A 19,646-nucleotide genomic window follows, 5' to 3' on the forward strand; every position below is an offset into this window, starting at 1 on the left:
CCTGAGGTTCTAGTTCAAGAGACACCTGCAGGAATGAATGTTAATGTGTGCAGAGAGCCCATAAATAATGGTCTTCTGTCCTGTTATGGCCAATGAAGTCGAGCAGGAGCACATTCTTGTAGGGGGAAAAGTATATGACCACAAAAGCAGGAAACAGCATAGAAGAAACTATCAGCACATGCCCTACCAGGGGACACTTAAAATGCATTATTACAACAAAAGCCACTGCTTTGAGGGAAGACGCAGGAAGAGTAGAAAGTCCAACTTGATATAAGGGTGCCTCGTCTCACAAAAGGCTGAGGTAAGAGTTTGATTTGGAAGTAAGGTTCATTGGTTCCAATGAAGTTAAATTTCAAGGACTGAAGGATACTTAGGATCCTTTTTGGGTTTTCCTTCTGAAAACTTATGATATAATAAAAAGTGAGGCATGACCATGGAGCAGAGGTGTTTGTCTTAAGTATATCCTTTATATGGGTTTTAAAGGGCACCCATTAACATAATAATTTACAGAATACATACAGTACTGCGTGCTCAATATGCATGCTGGCAACCTTAGTTACTAATCCAAATCAGACTTGCCTGTGATAACGGCTTATGCAGATACGATGAAGAGACACGGGTGATAGTCTAATGCTAAGTGGTGTCCGCCCACAAAAGTCTTTTTGCTTGACTAGCTATATCCATTGGTTTAATAAAGCCTGACAGAACAGAATTGAAGGCGACAAAGAGTGAAACAGGTCTCTGCATTTGAAATGACATGCAACTGCACACAGCAAAGAAGACAGAGACAAAAAAGAGCAAGACAAACTCTTAAGCTTTCTTCATTTTTTATTTTCAAAACAAAGTTATACTTTGACAATAGTGACTCCATCTGAAAATGTAACTTTGCTTCAAATAACTGTTAGTGCATGATTTTTGTTCAAACCATGAACTATAGCCTTAAAAAAACTACCATATGTGCTTTTCTCCAAACAACAGGGCTCAGTTAGCTGTAGGTGCCTTTTTCTGAGGATTAATAACAAAGCTAAATTTATAACAAATGTTAACCTGCTCTGTCTGGCTCTGATGAAAGGCACATTCTGGGTCTAATTAAAAAAGGGAAAGCACACATTCCACTTGTTTCAGAACCATTACTTAACAATGGCCCTACTAGTACTGTATCGTGCTCTGTTATACAACATAACAGTGCACAGAAGTCTTTGTAAAATGGTTTTGTGCAAAGTTACATTTTTATGAAAGAGAAGAATGGTTATTAAAGGAACGTCCCAGTAAAATAATTAATTCCACAGAAGTTAACTAGGATATCCTAGGAATAGCTGCATTAGTGGTACAGGTCTTCCACAACAACATAATCACAAGAATGAATCACAGCAACTTTGAAGGTATGGTCACCAACAAGTCTCAGTAGCCCTTCTGTCTTCCTTGTTTTAAATAAAATGCTTTGTGCCATCTACAGAAATTGCACTAGAAAAAACGGTAGAGTTGGTAATACCCACAGTTGTGTACTGATGGAAGGTGAATGTTAGGATTATGTTGCAACTTGCTTTGAGCAGCTGCCACACTTCCTACAGAGAGCAGTGTGGATCAGGGAAACCATAACAAACGTTACCAGACTTTGTTTTCAGGATTATCACACTGTTTTCCAAGATTCTGGATCAACGTCAAGTAATCTGAAATGTTGCAATGTTCAAAAGTGGACATGTAAACCAATATATCTTTAGGCAGATTAGCAAAGCACAATGACTTCCCCTAAGAGGATACAAAGTATTTTATTAATCTGTCATTGTGTGGAAGCTTTCAAGCATCACAATGGATTAGTAGGGTGTTTCCTGTGCATTTTTCGGCCCAAATTTGTTTTTGCTTTAATATAACATTTTTAATACCAACATTGTTGTTACTTCATCAAATTAGTCATTTTATTTTTAAGATCAAAGTCTCTGCAGATAAAATGATATTGCATTTTGAAAGTCAGTCCATTAAAGTTCTATGTAAACGTGGGGACATTTCAGAGTGGTGACAACTGGAGGGACTATTGCAGACTCAGTCACGCCAACATACTGAGGGCTTTAACAATGTAATAATTGTCTTGCTTCACACAGTGTCTTACAATGCAATGGTTACATAGAGGAAGGGGAAGAAAAACCATTCTAAAGACTGAACAGTAGAAAGGGGCTACCACCTTTGCTCAGGAAACAGTTAATGTGCTTTTGAAAAAGATGATGGCCACTCTGCTCCCTGTGCCGTGCTAGTTTTTGTCCCTACTGCAGATGTTCTGAATGGAAACCTTGCTTCACTTATTTAGCCAAGTTTGTTTCTCTAGCCAAGCAAAGCCCTCCAAGGCAAACTCGTCACTAGTGGCTTTTGCTGATGAAATCACAGAGATACTTTTCCAGCCTGGAGCCTCTCAAACACACACTCATCCACAGGTAGGTACTTGCCAAGTTTTACATCCAAGAAATATAATCGATCAGATGTCTGGTGTGGGTTGTAGCTTTCCCTTTGCAAACGTGTTTTCTGAATTTTGAAAGTGCCTGTTGGAAGAAAAGAAGTCAAAATAGGGGGGGGGCAGGGAACAAGGGCAGCGGTAAGGAAACAGCTATACTGCAGATTGAAGGGAGACGGTTGGCTGAAGGTATTGCCCTGCTCTCTTCTTCAAAGCAAGCATGCCATGGTCAGATGTGGGGCAAGTTGTTGGTATTGTTATATGCATTAGTCACCAAATACAAAAATAGCCTCTGGGCGATTTACAAAATAAATTCAAAGACACAGTTAAAAATATAGCAATAAATCAACAAAAGAACAACCTCAAGATGCTAACAATAACTAATAAGAAGGGTGAAAAGGTAGAGACAGAAATTACTAAAATGTAATGTAATGATTGTTACAATACAGAATATGGTGAATCGGTCATCTTGCCACTTTGGATACTTCTAGATAGGAGCTTGATGTCACAAACAGGTGGTTTAGACGAAGTTTTTTCTCTGTGCACAACTGGCATGCAACTGTGCACATGCTCCATTTTTTAGCCTTATATTTTTCATAGGTATTCTGCTGCTTCCCTTCCCTATCGGTAGGTGACCCTTGATGAAATGTTTCTGTGCTGTGTTTTCTGGCCCCAACTCTCACCCACTCCTCCCCTGCCAACCACTACCTTCTCTGGTCTGGGCATGCACTCATGTTTGTCCGTATATGTGCACGCACACTTAAGGAACTCTACAGGAAGTGTACAAGAGTAAACATTACCAGCTCTTAGTTATGCTTCAAAAGGTAAACCCCAGTCAAAGGCGACTATGGGGTTGCGGCACTCATCTCGCTTTCAGGCCAAGGGAGTCGGCGTTTGTCCACAGACAGATTTCTGGGTCTTGTGACCGGCATGACTAAACCGCTACTGGTGCAATGGAACACCATGATGGAAACCAGAATGCCGGAAACGCCGTTTACCTTCCTGCTGCAGTGGTACCTATTCATCTACTTGCACTGGTGTGCTTTCAAACTGCTAGGTTGGCAAGATCTGGGACAGAGCAATGGGAGCTCACCCCATCACGCAGATTCGAACCGCTGACTTTCCAGTCGGCAAGCCCAAGAGGCTCAGTGATTCAGACCACAGCACCATGCACACCCCCTGCTTCAAAATGGAAGGCTATGCTTTTTGGGGGGGGGTGCGTGTGGCTGAGTACATAATCCATTTGCATTTGGGTTTTGTTTTAATACAGATATCTTGCACAAGGCTGATATTTAGCAATACCTAGAATCTGTAAAAAGATAGAAATTTGAACCATATTGGAATTTCAGCATTTGCTGCCAACATGTAGCTATTGGTGGAAATAGGCAGAAGCACATTGGTTGAGCTGCCAGAGCAAATGGCTATGTCAGAGCTTTCCAAACTTTTCATGTTGGTGGCACACTTTTTAGACAGGCATCATTTTGTGACACAGTAATTCAGTTTTACTAGCAAACCAGAGGTTAAACTAACACCTTTCTAGCCCCAGGAGGAGCACAGGGAGTGTTTGTGCGGCACACCTACACACTACAGCTGACACACTAATGTGTCATGACACGCACTTTGAAAAGCTCTGGGCTAGGTTGTGCTCAGACGAGGAACAAAAATGAAGAGGAGTGTGGCAATAGAGACCATGACGAAAGCACACACACACACACACACACAGAGAGAGAGAGAGAGAGAGAGAGAGAGAGAGAGAGAGAGAGAGAGAGAGAGAGAGAGAGAGAGAGAGAGAATATGCTCTCCAGCTTCCACACCAGTGGGGACAGACTGACAGATTATTTTACTTAATGGGCTTTCTGTGGTAAGAGAACATCTGGATTAAATGTTAAAACAGTATGAGCTGGCATTTTGATAATAGCAGCATCACGCAGATGGTGTGAAAAATAGCACTAAAGGCACCTATTTCACCATAAACCTCAGATAAGGTGGCAGACTAGCCAGACTTACAAAAAGGTGGATGAGCAAAAAGAAAAAGGCTTTTTCTTTTTTTCTGTGGTGGCCCCACACTTCTAGACTCCTTTTCAGTTAACACTCAGAAGCTAAATATAATAATAATAATAATAATAATAATAATAATAATAATAATAATAATAATAAGCTGTGGGGATGTTTTTACTACTGATCTTTTATTAACTACGTTTTATTGTGGGATATATGGAGTTTTAGGGGAGAGGTGATAACTCTGGTGGGGAACACATTGTGCTCCTTCTGGGGTAGTTTATTCCCTTTGGGTCCCCACCCTGCCCTCAGCTCCCACCTGTGGCTCCTAGAAGCTGCCAGCAGGCAACAGCGAACACACTGGCTTCAACTGGCCGGCTAAACCAGGTGAGGGTAGCTGATGGGTCTGAAAAACTGAGGGGGGAAATCATATCTGCTGCCTTGTGAGACATATTTAGGAGGAGAAGAGGCTAAGGAGTAAACCCTACACAAATCCAGAGTCCCTAAGATAGCTTCTTGTCCACCTCCTTCAGGCAACTCCTACTGGTGCCAAATATATTGCTCTGCTTTCCTTTGGACCACATCAGCCAGGCTGAGAGGGGGATGGAGCCCAGGACCTCCATACTGCCCAGGCTTGTGCCCCAGAAAGGTTACTTTGGTGCTGCAAGCGCAGCAAAAATAATGCATGGGGGAAACAGTCTGAGTTAATGTCTCTGCAGCAGGCGCTATGATTCTCTGGCAGTTTGACTTCACCCCTGGAGGCACACTCCATTGTCTCTTGAGCCAACATTAACAATGCTTTATTGTACTTGTTATTCACATTGTTCTTTGGGAATTTCTATTACAGCTGATGCATTCTTATTTTAAATATGTAATCTGTCTTAGAAGAATTATTCTGTTACACTCTCAGGGTGCCCTTCCATGCATCATGACAGGTATTTTGCTAGTTATCTGCAATCTGAATGGGTTCATCTAAATTACAGCTATTAATTCTGTCTCACTTCTAGGTTACAAATTCCCTTTATGTCTTCCTCCAAATTACAGAGGTGGTCACCCTTTCAACTTCTGGCAAGGTGTATAAATTATTAGTTCTGTCTGTTGCCAGTATATTGAAGCAAAGGCAGCGGAGCAGAAGTCCACGGGTGAAATCTGGTGTCAATTAATGTAAGTTAATGAGGTCAGTCTTAAAGATTTCAAACAAAAGCCACAAATCTTCCAGGCTGCTATGCCCAGCTAATAGTTACTATTTAGTTGTGGAAGATCAAACAGAAACTCTTTCACATAGTGAAAGTTATCACCTGATACATTTAGTTCTCCATTACGCAATCTGCATCATACGCTGATTTTGTCCCTGTCATTTAAATCTGGCCGCTGCTCGGTTTGCGAAAAAAGGCAGAGTTTCTCACTTCTTCAAAGCAAAAACAGCATATTTTAAAGCCTGTGCCAATCGTGAAAAGGCTCTTAATTCCAGCATAAGGGAGTGTAAGCAAGAATGCCAAGATGCTAAATCAAACAGGCAGTTTCTTTGTGGGTGCAGACAAGGAGTTCTTTAGCAACAAACTTGACCAACAGCCTACTTGTTAATCTGAGCTGTTTGAAGAAACTTGCTTAGAACACATCCTGTTGCTCTCCAAAAAAGAGAGAGAGAATTCTCTGGGGTTAGCTCAGCTGCTTCATGAAGAGAATGTGAGTGAATTTCCACCACCACTCTCCACAGTTACTGTGCTTGATGGTCAGGAGTTCAGCAATCTCAAGCAGCTGTACAAACCACACAGGGCTAATGGTTGGAGAGGGAGAATGCCCATAGTGAGTTGATTTACCACCAGAATGTTCTTATAAAACAAATCAACCTGCTTCCAGAACCTTTGGAGAAGAAGCAATTCCCACTTTGCTTCGCCCTGCTCAGAGAAATGGGGACGCGGGTGGCGCTGTGGGTAAAACCAGAGCCTACGGCTTGATCAGAAGGTTGGCGGTTCGAATCCCTGCGACGGGGTGAGCTCTCGTTGCTCGGTCCCAGCTCCTGCCAACCTAGCAGTTCAAAAGCACGTCAAAATGCAAGTAGATAAATAGGTACCGCTCCGGTGGGAAGGTAAACGCCGTTTCCGTGCGCTGCTCGGTTTGCCAGAAGCAGCTTAGTCATGCTGGCCACATGACCCGGAAGCTGTGCGCTGGTTCCCTCGGCCAATAATGCGAGATGAGCGCCGCAGCCCAGAGTCGGTCACGACTGGACCTAATGGTCAGGGGTCCCTTTACCTTTACCTTTTACTCAGAGAAATGGAAGTAAGGATCATGTGACTGGGTTGATATACCAAGACCAAATATTGCAGCATAGAGTCTGACAGCAAATAGGCAACCTGGGCTGGGTGCCAAGAGAGGATCTTGCTGCGAATGTGTCATTACCTGTAGTGTCAACCTGGGGCAAGAGCCGGAGGAAGATGGGTCGTGCATAAGGGGGCAGGACTTTCTGCATCTCTAGGTACAGCACGTTAGGGTCCAACCTGGCTTCAGGATCAGCAATGGCTGCCATTCCTGCCTTGCCTTCTACTCCTGAAATCAAAACCAAAAACACAGGAAGGGACACAATAGGACACCGCAAAGGAGCAATTAGACCCCAACCTAGCAAAATCCACAGCTGGAATTTAAATCAGGTTTCATTCCTCCCTCCCAGGAATAACTTCACAGCAAAGGATAAAAAACAGCCTAGCCAGAGATGTTGCCTGCTGCCTTCCCATAGGAAAGAACTGTTACTTGCCCTCTGACTGCGCCATGCAGTATTTCTCAGCTGGTTCCTGGGCAATGCATTCTGGGATTGATATGAAAGAGGAAGCTTGGGGAAGGACTAGGACAGGCATGACCAGATTTGGCCCTCCAGCTGTTTTGGGACTACAGTTCCCATCATCCCTGACCACTGGTCCTGTTAGCTAGGGATGATGGGAGTTGTAGTCCCAAAACAGCTGGAGGGCCAAGTTTGGCCATGCCTGCTCTAGCATCTGTCTCTGGAGAGGGAGTTGTTGCTAGTTGCTCCCCTCTCTGCAAAAGGAACACCAGAGGAAAAGGCCAACTCCAACTCAACAAATTGTTCTGGCAGCGTCAATCTCATCTTCCTCCCTTCCCTCATTTAACCTCTAGTATTTTAGTTTGAAGATCCTCATGTCTCATTTTCAATTATGTAGTTTTCTGCCCTGCATCAACATTGTGTAGTGAATTTTAATTGCTGCGAGTCAGTGGAAGAAACAATATAATAAACTACACTAGTGGCCAAAATTGTGGAAACCTTTTGGAGAAAGTGTATTTCCAAGGTTTGATGGCTCATAACACCACTTGTTTTCGGAGTGATACCACAAAATTATATATCAATGGAAAGATAATTTAATGAAGAATGGAATGCAACAAAGTTTGTTCAGTTATCTGTATTCTATCAAAGGTTATGGGCAAATAACCAGAAAAAGGAGTGTTTAGAGGGCCAATCAGGTATCATCTTGTTTTGGCAATGATGGCTCATAACACCATTTTTATTTTTTTTTAGTAATACCACAAAATTATATATCAATGGAAAGATAATTTAATGAAGAATGGAATGCAATAACTTTTATGAAGGATTATTTATTACAACAGCAATCATAAAGAAAAAACATGAAACACACAGAAAAAAATGAAATATACAAAAATTCTCCCCATGTCAGTTAATACTTACCGTAGTTGGGCAACCTTTAGCCTTCCCATGGAGTGAACCAAGTTTTTTAGTTCTGCAGCTGTAATAATGTGAAACCAAGATTGAATTATTGCCTCTATTAATTGGGTTTTATTGCTGGGTTGCTTCTGACTAACAACTTTCTTTAGTTGGCTCCATAGATTTTTGATGGATTAAGGTCTGAGCTATGCATTTTGGGGCATTTACATTCCCATTAATAATGCAAATTCTGCCCACACGTTTTGCTGTCATACAACCCCAGCTCATAACACTAACTGGGTGTTTCACGGTAAGTGTAATACAAGTGGGATGTAAATCTTCTCCGATTTTCCTCTTCACATATTTCATGCCGTCACTTTCAAGCAAGGAGATTTTGGTCTCATCACTCCACTGTCCAGTTAACATGGGTTTTAGCCCAGTTTAATCTTTTCAACCTTTGTTTGAGAGATAACAATGGCTTTTTCCTTAGAATTCTTGCATTTAGAGCATATTCCTGCAGTCTGTGCCGAATAGTCCTTGCACTCAACTTCACATTATATTGCGCCATGTCATCTTGTATACACCCAGGTGATTTTCTTCTGTCATTCAGGCACAGTCTCTCCATTCTTCAATCATCACTTGCCTTTGTGCCCCTTTTCCTGCCTTTACCAGTCTGATTTTGTAGTGACTAAGCCTCCTTATACCTCTTCAAAAATTTAGAAATGCCACTTTTGGTTAAGTTTCTTCTAATTTCTTCATAACTGTAGCCTTGTTCACTTAATAGTACTATTTTACATCACTTTCTGGTTGACCCGTCAACTCTTCACGCCATTTCTTTAATTTTATTATGTTTTACAAGTTCACTAAATGAAAGAACAAAAAAAAACCCAACCAACTTGATAGCAATCACATAACACATTGACAAATGTCCTCCTTATTTATGTTGTAATAAATAATCCTTCATAAAAGGTATTGCATTCCGTTCTTCATTAAATTATATTTCCACTGATATATAATTTTATGGTATTACTCAAAGAAAAAGTGGTGTTATGAGCCATTATTGCCAAAACAAGATGACACCTAATTAGCCCTCTAAACACTCCTTTTTCTGGTTATTTGCCGATAACTTTTGATGGAATACAGATAACTGAACACACATTGTTGCATTACATTCTTCATTAAATTATCTTTCTATTGATATATAATTTTGTGGTATTACTCTAAAAACAAGTAGTGTTAGAGCCAACAAACCTCAGAAATACCGTACACTTTCTCCAAAAAGTTTCCACAATTTTGGCCACTAGTGTAGATAACTGAAAGGACCCCTAGGGGATCAGACAACAGTAGATTTTCTGAATCAAAAGACAATTCCTGCCCTCTTGCTCACATTAACTCCTCACTCTGCTCCTTTCATTTCGGTCATCAGTTATTATTCAGTGACTCAGCATAAAGGATGTTTTGTTCTGCCCCAAGAATCCATGCCAGAAATCTGGACTATGCCACTGACAGTAACCAAGAGGAGTCCTTTGGCAGAAGGAAATAAGCCCAGTCTATACGTCTTCCTCTCCTTTAACTAGAGGAAGACCTTTGCCATCATATTATTTTAATGGTCACTGCAGATTGTCCTCTTCTATCTGCATTACCTCTGTTCAGGCAGTTTCTCTGTTGTCAGTTTCCAAAGTCTCCTCACCCTGCCCCACAAGGGCCTGGGACTTCTCTCTCCATTCCCAACAGCAAGGGCTGGCGGATTGGCTGGCTGGGCTCCCTTACCCACTTGCTTGCTTACTCCGAGGCCGCCTCCCTGACCAGCCCCAGAGGCATCATTTGCCTGCAGAGCTTGTAACCAGGGCTGCTGCAACATACAGCTATACAAGCCTTTGGGAGCCAGAGATGCAAGAGGGGATCAGAGGAGGGAGGGAAGGAAAGAGGGACAGAGGCCAGGGTTGCCCAAGGCACCCCAGGATGCCACAGCAGATTGGCTGAAAATCACTGCACTAAAGACATTCTGATGGTGTTTTAGAGGATTACACTCTGATTGCTCCTTTGTATTGACTTTGTCTCTAGTGGTGAATGTCTCTCGGCTAGGTGAATCCTATTTCTGTATGATTTACTCTCCATTCTCATCAGCTTGCTTGCAGGACCCCATTCTCAAAAACAAATACTGATTTCTAACTATTCTGGGAAATAATAATAATAATAATAATAATAATAATAATAATAATGCCTACTTGCTGGTCCAAATTGCATTCCCTGCAATTGCATTGTTCCATTTACCTGGCACCTCAACTCCATAAACAGCAACATCTGTCTTGCTGAGAATGTGGCTCAGGATTCCTTCAACCTCTGTGGTGGAGACATTCTCCCCACGCCAACGGAATGTGTCCCCACTCCGGTCTTTGAAATACATGTAGCCAAGTTCATCCATCACTAGTACATCTCCTGGAAGTAAAGAAACCACTCTCAATACCCAAACAAACAGCAGAATTGCCTGTTTGGGGGGATCACTAGGTATCTACTACCTATTGCCCTGGAGGAAGGGTCCCACAACAGCAAGGGAAGGAGGCTAGGACATCCCATGCCTGCTCCTGTTCCAGGTGACTGTTCCCTTCCTCTGCAGCAGGGATGAGAAATCTGCAGCCTTTCAGTTATTGTTGGACTGCAGCTCCTCCCATCCACCTTGCCAACTGGCCAGGCTGGCCAGGCTGATGGAAGTTGGGGTCCCAACATCTGGAGGATACATTTCTCATCAATGCAGACCTGGCCTACCACTAAATGCCTGTGAGAACGGTCTTGATGCTTTTCCATGTTGACTTTCTTAGCTGTAGTTTTAAATAATTATTTTACTGGTAAATTGCCTTGGAAGGATTTGTATCCTGCAAGACTGGCTAGAAATAATTGTGATTGGTTAATTAATGATGAACCTAGTTGTGTCTGCCTCTACAAATTGGCGATCCAGCAATAGATGACCAAAGTAAAGTGACGTTGTTGTTCTCCAGCCACTAATGGAATGACTCAAGAGCAAACAAGCAGATAAAGGCTCAGGGGCTGGGCAAGAATGAAGAATTCCCTATGGGAAAACTATTCCATCACAATAGGTAACAAAATCAAACCAGACTTAGGAGGACAAGAACCATAACCACTTGAAATCCCCTGCACATGGAGCAGTGCTCTATTGAAACAAAGACACAGAAAAAGCAATGAAGGCAACACATAGGCGTCCACCCCCTGATCATTTGTCTTTTTTCTTTTTTTGTCTAAGCTTATATTGCACTTCCAGGTTCTACTATTGTTAAGCTGTCTTCTCAATTCTGGGACACATCTTTTAGATAAATGTGGTACACAGAGCAGTCTGACCTTGCACATCCATGCTTAGGAAGTGCTGCTTCCTAAAGCCGAGTCACATGAGAGCAGTGGCACTCACTCGCATGAGTCACTACTGGGAACCTGTGGTATTTTTAACTATAGAAATTCAGTCAGATGTTCCTTCCTCCACTCAGCTGCCAGTATATGGCTGCTCCCAAGGAAAAAATATTTGAACCTGTCCTTAGAGGTTGAGTGACTGAGGGCAGGGTTTGCTGTGTTTGGTCTGGGCAAGATCCATCTTCTAGGCCACAACTGTAAATATCCCTCGCCACCAAAGAACAAGATGATGACCTGAAGAGTACCTGAAAGGTAAGCCTGGTCCCCTTTCTGGAAGACATTGTAAGCAATCTTCTTGTTGGTCGCATTCTCATTGACATAGCCATCAAACCTACGCAAAGGATCCTCCTGGTTTATTCGACCCACAAGCAGTCCTGGTTCTCCTGAAAATAATAATTCCAGATGAAAAAAATAGAAATCAGGATACTTCTGCAAAGATTATTCCAAAGTAACCACTAGAAATGCAGCTGGATAGAATTTGTTTGCATCTGAAATTTCCACATTTCTGCCACAACATCCCAAGAAAAGTAGTTTGATTTGCTCACAGCCCTATAAAACCAGACATTCAATGAGACATGTAGCCCAGTCTTATTCATGTATGAAGTCAGTGGGCCTCTACTCCCAGGTTAGGTGTGCAAAGGACGGCAGCCTGTGGAGGTCTGTTCTACAGATATTCCAACTATTTTATTATTTATTTATCACATTTATATGCCACCTTTTCCTCCAAGGAGCTCAAGGGGGGGGGGCTACCTGGTTCTCCTCTTCCCTAGTTCATCCACACAACAACCCTGTGAGGTGTGTTAGGCTAAAGAGATGGTGACTGGGCCAAGGCACCCAATGAGTTGGGATTTAAACCCTGGTCTCCCAGGTCATAGTCTAACACTCTAACCATTACACCATTTTGTGCACTTTGTGCCTGACAAAATTAATGCATGCTGCAGTGATACCATCATGCAACCTGATGATACCATTAAAGAGAAGCACAAGAGAGAGAGAGAAGCGGATCACCTAAGTGCATGCATCAACTTTGGTGCCAGGGAGTGAACAACTGGGGAAGGGAGGATGGCCAAGAAAAGGGGAAGAAAGACAATTGTTCTTCATAAGTGACAATCACATATGGTTCAGCTCCATGGTTAGCTTCAATTATAGGACCATACATTGAGTTGTCCTGTTAATCAACATCAGTTCAGGACAGTACATGGGACAGTAGCAATGCAGTCAGTCGGAGAGGCCCAGTTTATATGTTCATGAGGTAGCAATTCAGTTCCCTTGAGGAAGCCTGCATTTGCCCAGCTTCCATCTAATGAATATGTGGTTTCAGTTCACTACACAATAAGTACATGGGCCTAGTAATCTAAGGTGCCACAGAATCTCCAATCTGCACTTGAAGTCATACTAACAGCAGGTGTAACTATGACAAGAGCAAAAGCAAATTAGCAACAACTCAAATCTAATGATTAGGAACAATGCCCTATTGGGACAGTCAATTTGTCACTTAAGAAGCCTGGATATACACAAGTACCATGGACCCAAACTTAAGAGCTTCCAAACAGGATCTGAAGCTAGTTGACTTACAGATTCTGGCTTTCTGGAAGCTAGTGACCATATTTTGCCAGTTCAGATGTAACAGGGAGCTGCGGTTCACCCTGTCTTCTTGATTTGTTCAGCAACCTGGGAAGAACAAATTAGCTGCAAAGGAGTTGCATACAGGTGTACAGAGCTTGTGCATATCATGACTTATTAAGCCACAAACTGATGGTTGGGAGTTTGTTAAAAGGGAGATATTAAAAGCACAACTTCAGGCAATACCAATGAGACGGAAACATGGAAGGTGCCTAATGAAGCCAGGGTGGCTATCTAAAGAACTTTTAACTGAGTTAAATCACACTTGAAAATGACCTTAACAGATTAGACAACTGGGCCAAAGCAAACAAGATGAATTTTAACAAGGAGAAATGTAAAGTACTACACTTGGGCAGACAAAATGAAAGGCACAAATACAGGATGGGTGACACCTGCCTTGAGAGCAGTACATGTGAAAAGGATCTAGGAGTCTTGGTAGACCACAGACTTGACATGAGTCAACAGTGTGATGCAGCAGCTAAAAAAGCCAATGCAATTCTGGGCTGCATCAAGAGGAGTATAGCGTCTAGATCAAGGGAAGTAATAGTACCCCTGTATTCTGCTCTGGTCAGACCTCACCTGGAGTACTGTGTCCAGTTCTGGGCACCACAGTTCAAGGAGGATACTGACAAGCTGGAATGTGTCCAGAAGAGGGCAACCAAAATGGTCAAAGGCTTGGAAACAATGCCTTATGAGGAATGGCTTAGGGAGCTGGGTATGTTTAGCCTGGAGAAGAGAAGGTTAAGGGGTGATATGATAGCCATGTTCAAATATATAAAAGGATGTCATATAGAGGAGGGAGAAAGGTTGTTTTCTGCTGCTCCAGAGAAGCGGACACGGAGCAATGGATTCAAACTACAAGAAAGAAGATTCCACCTAAACATTAGGAAGAACTTCCTGACAGTAAGAGCTGTTCGACAGTGGAATATGCTACCAAGAAGTGTGGTGGAGTCTCCTTCTTTGGAGGTCTTAAAGTGGAGGCTTGACAGCCATATGTCAAGAATGCTTTGATGGTGTTTCCTGCTTGGGGGGGGGGTAGGACTGGATGGCCCTTGTGGTCTCTTCCAACTCTATGATTCTATGATCACCCAAACCAGATCAATAATTCAGAATAGATTTAGACCAGTTAGCCAATCACAACAAACAGAACACCCATAAATAATTCAGCCTCAAACCACCATTGGTTATTGTGAGGGACAGGGGATATCGCGAAGTCCCTCCCCTCCTGAGTTCAAGCCCGTCCCCGAGCAAAGGGGAAAGCAGGGAGAGTTCCGATTCCAGTGGGGAAGCAGGAAGTCGTGTCCGAGGCTCAGGCAGGGTAGAGGAGCCAGGGTCCCAGGTGGGACAGGAAGGGGCAAGTAAGGGGGGAAGACCCATCCCCCCAACTCCAGAATTACGCAGGAAGAGGAGGGGCAAGAGGATGGGTCTGCCAAAGCTTTTGTGTTGGAGAAAGACGCGCCAAAAGCCATTAGGAGGTTCTGAAACCGACTGACAACATCGCTCCGTGTAAATAGCAATGACTTGAGCACTGTAAATACGCAGCACCAATAAAAGAATAAAATGCAGAGCTGCGTAGCGTCGTTACTCTGAAGTAGTCCACTCCGGCCACTGTGACAGCAACCTCCTAATCATTTTTGGGCTACTTTGGAGTTGCCGGGATGAGCGTGTCAGAGGCGGAGAAGTGGCGGCAGATCGCTGAGCAAGCCCAGCTAGAACTGCAACAGCTGTCGCTGCAGGCGCAGGGAGAATTGAAGGCAGCTAAAGAGGAGACTAAGAAGGTCCAGGACGACCGGCTACAACTTGCGGAACAGGTGAGAGAGCTCCAGGAAAAAGAGCAGCATTTAAGGGCGGTGGCGGTAGACCTCCAAAACAAGCTGGATGCAGAGAAAAACAAGGCGGGAGGGGCACCCCAAGTCCAAGTGCTGCCAGGAAGGAGAGCCGGGACCCTAGTAAGCAAGTTCAATGGAGACCCGAAGGAGTTTCAGGGCTTTGAGACTGAGATTGTGTATGCTCTTGAGCTGCACCACGATGAGTTCCCTGATGATGAGCACAGAGTAGCGTTTATTGTGGAGCACCTTACAGGGGCGGCCAGGGAGTGGCTAAGACCGTTAATTGCAACAAGGAATCCTTGCATGAAGAATGTCAAACTATTTCTAGAAGGTTTGAAAACGATGTATTCGTCCGATAGTCATATGGACCAGACTAAGGAGGAACTTCATAATTTACGCCAAGGAAATATGACAGTTCGCGCGTATTGGGCGAAATTCACCATGCTGGTGCACAGATTGGGGTGGGATCTGGAGTCTGCCCCAATGCAAGCGGCGTTTTACTTGGGGTTGCATGAGGAGGTGAAGGATGAGCTCTCGAGAGGTCCAAAGCCCAGTAATATGGATCAACTGAGCAAAGCGGCTCTGGCGGTGGGGGTGAGGCAGGAATCCAGATGGAGCGACAAGCAAGCAACGCGCGCAAAGCGGGCTTGGTTCCCACGGTCGCAGGAGAAGCCACTCCCTCAACAACCCTTTCAAGCCACGCCTGGGGCCAGTCAGGACCAGGAACCCATGCAGATTGATAGCGCGCGCGCGCGGGCTTTTCAAACCCCAGCGGCGCCAAGACGCAAGGAGGGAAGGGGTGGGAATTGCTTTCTCTGCAACTCCCCCCAGCATCTCGTCAGAGACTGCCCACATCGCAGGGAGTGGCAAGGAAAGGCGGGAACGGTTGTGCCCTCCCCCACTGACGCAGCACCACAGCAGGGAAACGGGAAAGCCTGGCTGCAGGAGACAAGGGGCGGCAGCCAGGCACAGTCAGCAGACAACAGCCCCAGCCCACCCACCCGCACAGAGAGGAGCAGAGCCAGCCCACCCCTCCCAGAGCAGGAGTGGTTCTAGAAGTGACGCTCACGCTCCCTAATGGCTATCCCCTGACAGTCCTCGCCTTAATTGACAGTGGGGCGTCAGCGAACTTCTTCTCGAGGAACTTTGCAGAAGAGCACCAGATCCAGCTTCTGCAGCTGGATTTTCCTCTGCACGTGGCAACCATTGACGGCAGAGAGCTGCTGGGAGGGGCCATCACTCATCAAACCCCCCCCATGAGAATGACGGTTGGAAGGCACTCAGAGACACTGGCATTCAACGTCACCACCATCTCAGACCCCCCAATCGTTTTGGGCATGAGCTGGCTGGCGCGCCACGACCCCTCCATAAGTTGGCATCAGAGATGCATCACTTTTGGATCGGACTTTTGCCTGGAACATTGCATGCAGCACCAACCAGGGGAGGGGCCTCCGATAGCCACGGTGGCCACCATGCACGTCAAAGGGGGTGAGGCGATACCCAAACCATACTGGGACCTGCAGGAGGTCTTCAGTGAAGCGGAGTCCGACCACCTGCCCCCACACAGGCCTTTTGACTGCCAGATCAACCTGGTGCCTGGGGCAACTATACCCCCAGCCAAGCTGTACGCCATGTCAGACCAGGAACTGGAGGATCTGCGCGCTTTTATCGACAAGAACCTCAAGCGGGGGTTCAGCAGAGAAAGCAAGGCAGCAGGGGGCAGCCCGGTCTTCTGGGTGGACAAGAAAGACACGCAACAGCGCCGCCTTGTGGTGGATTTTAGACGGCTGAATTCGGTGACAGAGCCAGTGGCTTTCCCCATGCCCAGAGTGGATGATCTCCTGACAGCGGCACGCAGGGGCAAGATTTTCACCAAGCTAGACCTGAGGGGGGCGTACAACTTGATCAGGATCCGGGAAGGCGATGAGTGGAAAACCACGATGTTCACGCCTCTGGGCTCTTTTGAATATCTGGTGATGCCCTTCGGGTTGCAAGGGGGCTCAGCATGCTTCCAGGCCTTCATGCACCACGTCCTGGGGTCCCTACTCTTCAGGAAATGCTTGGTCTTTCTGGATGACATCCTTATTTACTCCAACGACCCAGTGCAGCACGTGAAGGACGTCAGGGAAGTGTTACAGCGCCTGAAGGAGAACCACCTGTATGTGAAGCTGGAGAAGTGCAAGTTTCACACCAAGGAGGTGGACTTCCTGGGCTACAAGCTGTCAGACAAGGGGCTGGCAATGGACAAGGACAAGGTGCAGACCATCCTGGACTGGCACAGCCCCAGGACGCGCAAAGATGCCCAACGCCTACTAGGCTTTGCCAACTTCTACAGGAAGTTCATCAAGAACTTCTCTCGAGTTACGGCTCCCATCACTGACTGCCTGAGAGGCAAGCAGAAGTTCAGGTGGACACCAGAGGCGCAAGCAGCGTTCGAAAGCCTCAAGAGGGTGTTCGCCTCAGACCAGAACCTGTTCCACGTGGTTCAGGACGCGCCCCTACGCATTGAAACAGATGCTTCTGATAAGGCTGTGGGCGCCATTTTGTTGCAACTGGACGCCAACAGAGAGTGGAGACCCTGTGCCTTCTTCTCCAGGAAGTTGACCCAGCCCGAGCGAAACTACACAGTTTTTGATCGGGAACTTCTTGCGATCCACGCGGCGTTCCAGCACTGGAGACACTTCCTGGTGGGCGCCAAGCACCCCATCCAGGTGTGCACAGACCACAAGAACCTGGAGTTCTGGAGAACAGCCAGGGTGCTCAACCAGCGGCAGATACGGTGGGCGGAGTTCTTCTCGAACTTCAACTTCTCCATACACTACATCCCAGGAGAGCAGAATGTCAGGGCGGATGCCCTCTCCCGCAAGCCAGAGTACATGGAGGAGGAGGCGCCACCAGCCCCAAGGCACATTTTCCCCCCGTCGGCATGGTCCTGCGGAGCAGCAGTGGTGAGCGAGGCAGAACTCACAGCACTGACGGCAGCGGATGAATTTGCCAACCGCATCTTCAGAGAACTGAGAGGGGGGAGGGAGCAGGCAAAAGACTTTGCAGAACGCAGAGGGCTGCTTTTCTACAAGGGTGCGCTGTACCTACCCACCACCCAGCTTCGACGTACGGTCCTCAAGCAGATGCACGACAACCCTACAGCGGGGCATTTTGGAAGGGACAAGACCACTCACCTAGTCATGAGACACTTCTGGTGGCCAGGGGTGAGGGAAGATGTTCGAGACTATGTAAGGGGCTGTACCACCTGCCAGCGGGCGAAGGTGGTCAGAGCAGCGCCACCAGGGTTGCTGGAGCCCTTAGCCACACCACACAGGCCGTGGGAAGTGGTGTCCATGGACTTCATCACAGATCTGCCTTCGTCCAGGGGTAAGACTGCAGTGTTGGTGGTGGTGGACCTCATGTCCAAAATGTGTCACTTTATACCGTGTGCCAGGGCAGTCTCGGCAGAAGAGACAGCCAAACTGTTTGTTGATCACATTTTCAGACTGCATGGATTACCTTTAAGGGTTATTTCGGATCGTGGCCGCCAATTTGTTTCCAGGTTCTGGCGGCGGCTCATGAACCTCCTGCAGGTGGAGGTCAGCTTGTCGACGGCTAGACACCCGCAGACCAACGGACAAGCGGAGAGGGTCAACGCCATTCTGCAGCAGTACCTGAGATGCTACGTCAGCCAGCGGCAAACGGACTGGGTGGATCGCTTGCCACTAGCAGAATTTGCCTACAACAATGCAGTGCACGTCTCCACAGGGGTGTCGCCCTTTAAGGCCAATTACGGGCGCGACCTCAGATCTTTCCCAGAGAGGGAGAGGGAGGAGGAGGAGGAGGGCCCACAGGCTGAGGATTGGGCAGAGGAACTGGAGACGGTGCACCAGCAGCTCAGAGAACACTTGGAGAGGGCCAAGGAAGCGTACAAAAAGGGGGCAGATCGCCACAGGCGACAAGGGGAGGTCATCAGGGTGGGGGACAAGGTGTGGTTGTCCTCGGAGGGCCTTCCCACCAGAGGGAGGTGCAAAAAGCTGGCACCCAAATGGCTGGGCCCCTTCACGGTCACGCAACAGGTCAACCCGGTGGCATACAGGCTGGCACTGCCAGAGGACATGAGGGTGCATCCAGTGTTTCATAGATCGCTGCTGTCGCCGTACAGGGAAAGCAGCAGGCTCCGAGACAGCGAACAAACCCCCGAGGAAGGGGGGGAGAGGGAAAGCAGGGAGCAACTCAATGAGGCCACGGCCATCCTGGATTCAAGGTGGGGGGTGGGGGGCCTGGAGTACCTCATGGCATGGGAGGATGCTCCACCGTCCCAGAATGAATGGGTTCCCGCCACTCAGATACAGGAGGAATTCTTGGTGGAAGAATTTCACGCCCTCTTTCCCCACAGACCCAAGCCCTGGCACATGGAAAGGGAGGGGGAGGAGGAGGAGGCACGGGAGAACAGCTCACCATGGCGCTGGGAAGCGGAGTTTGAGGAACCAGAGGATGAGGTATGGGTGTCGCCAAGATCCACCCAGTCAGAGGAAGGAGCAGATTGGCAAAACATTTTTACCCCCACCAGCTCTGACGCCACGGACCTTTTGGGATTCCCGTCCCCCCAGGCGGAAGGGGGGGGCTCGCAGGACTGGGGGGAGGTGTTCACACCAACGGGCTCGGAGAGCACCGA

General features: G+C 46.4%; 1 protein-coding gene across 4 annotated transcripts in view; it reads right to left on the bottom strand.

Moving 5' to 3' along the window:
- Positions 1–440: 440 nt before the first annotated feature.
- The window catches only part of SLC27A1 (solute carrier family 27 member 1), a 51,593-nt gene continuing 32,387 nt past the window's right edge, over positions 441–19,646 (bottom strand). For 3 of the 4 annotated variants that reach the window (XM_035101793.2, XM_035101807.2, XM_035101801.2), the window contains exons 10-13: positions 11,777–11,914; positions 10,386–10,550; positions 6,842–6,988; positions 442–2,531 (exon numbers count right to left, since the gene is read on the bottom strand). In XM_035101793.2, coding sequence (XP_034957684.1) covers positions 2,374–2,531; positions 6,842–6,988; positions 10,386–10,550; positions 11,777–11,914 — 608 coding nt within the window. In that variant the 3' untranslated portion in view covers positions 442–2,373. Of the gene's footprint in view, positions 2,532–6,841; positions 6,989–10,385; positions 10,551–11,776; positions 11,915–19,646 lie in introns of all 4 variants that reach the window. The other variant, XM_035101814.2, reaches the window with a different exon arrangement.

This window comes from Zootoca vivipara, chromosome 2 (genome assembly GCF_963506605.1).
Source record: "Zootoca vivipara chromosome 2, rZooViv1.1, whole genome shotgun sequence".
Lineage (NCBI taxonomy): Eukaryota > Metazoa > Chordata > Lepidosauria > Squamata > Lacertidae > Zootoca > Zootoca vivipara.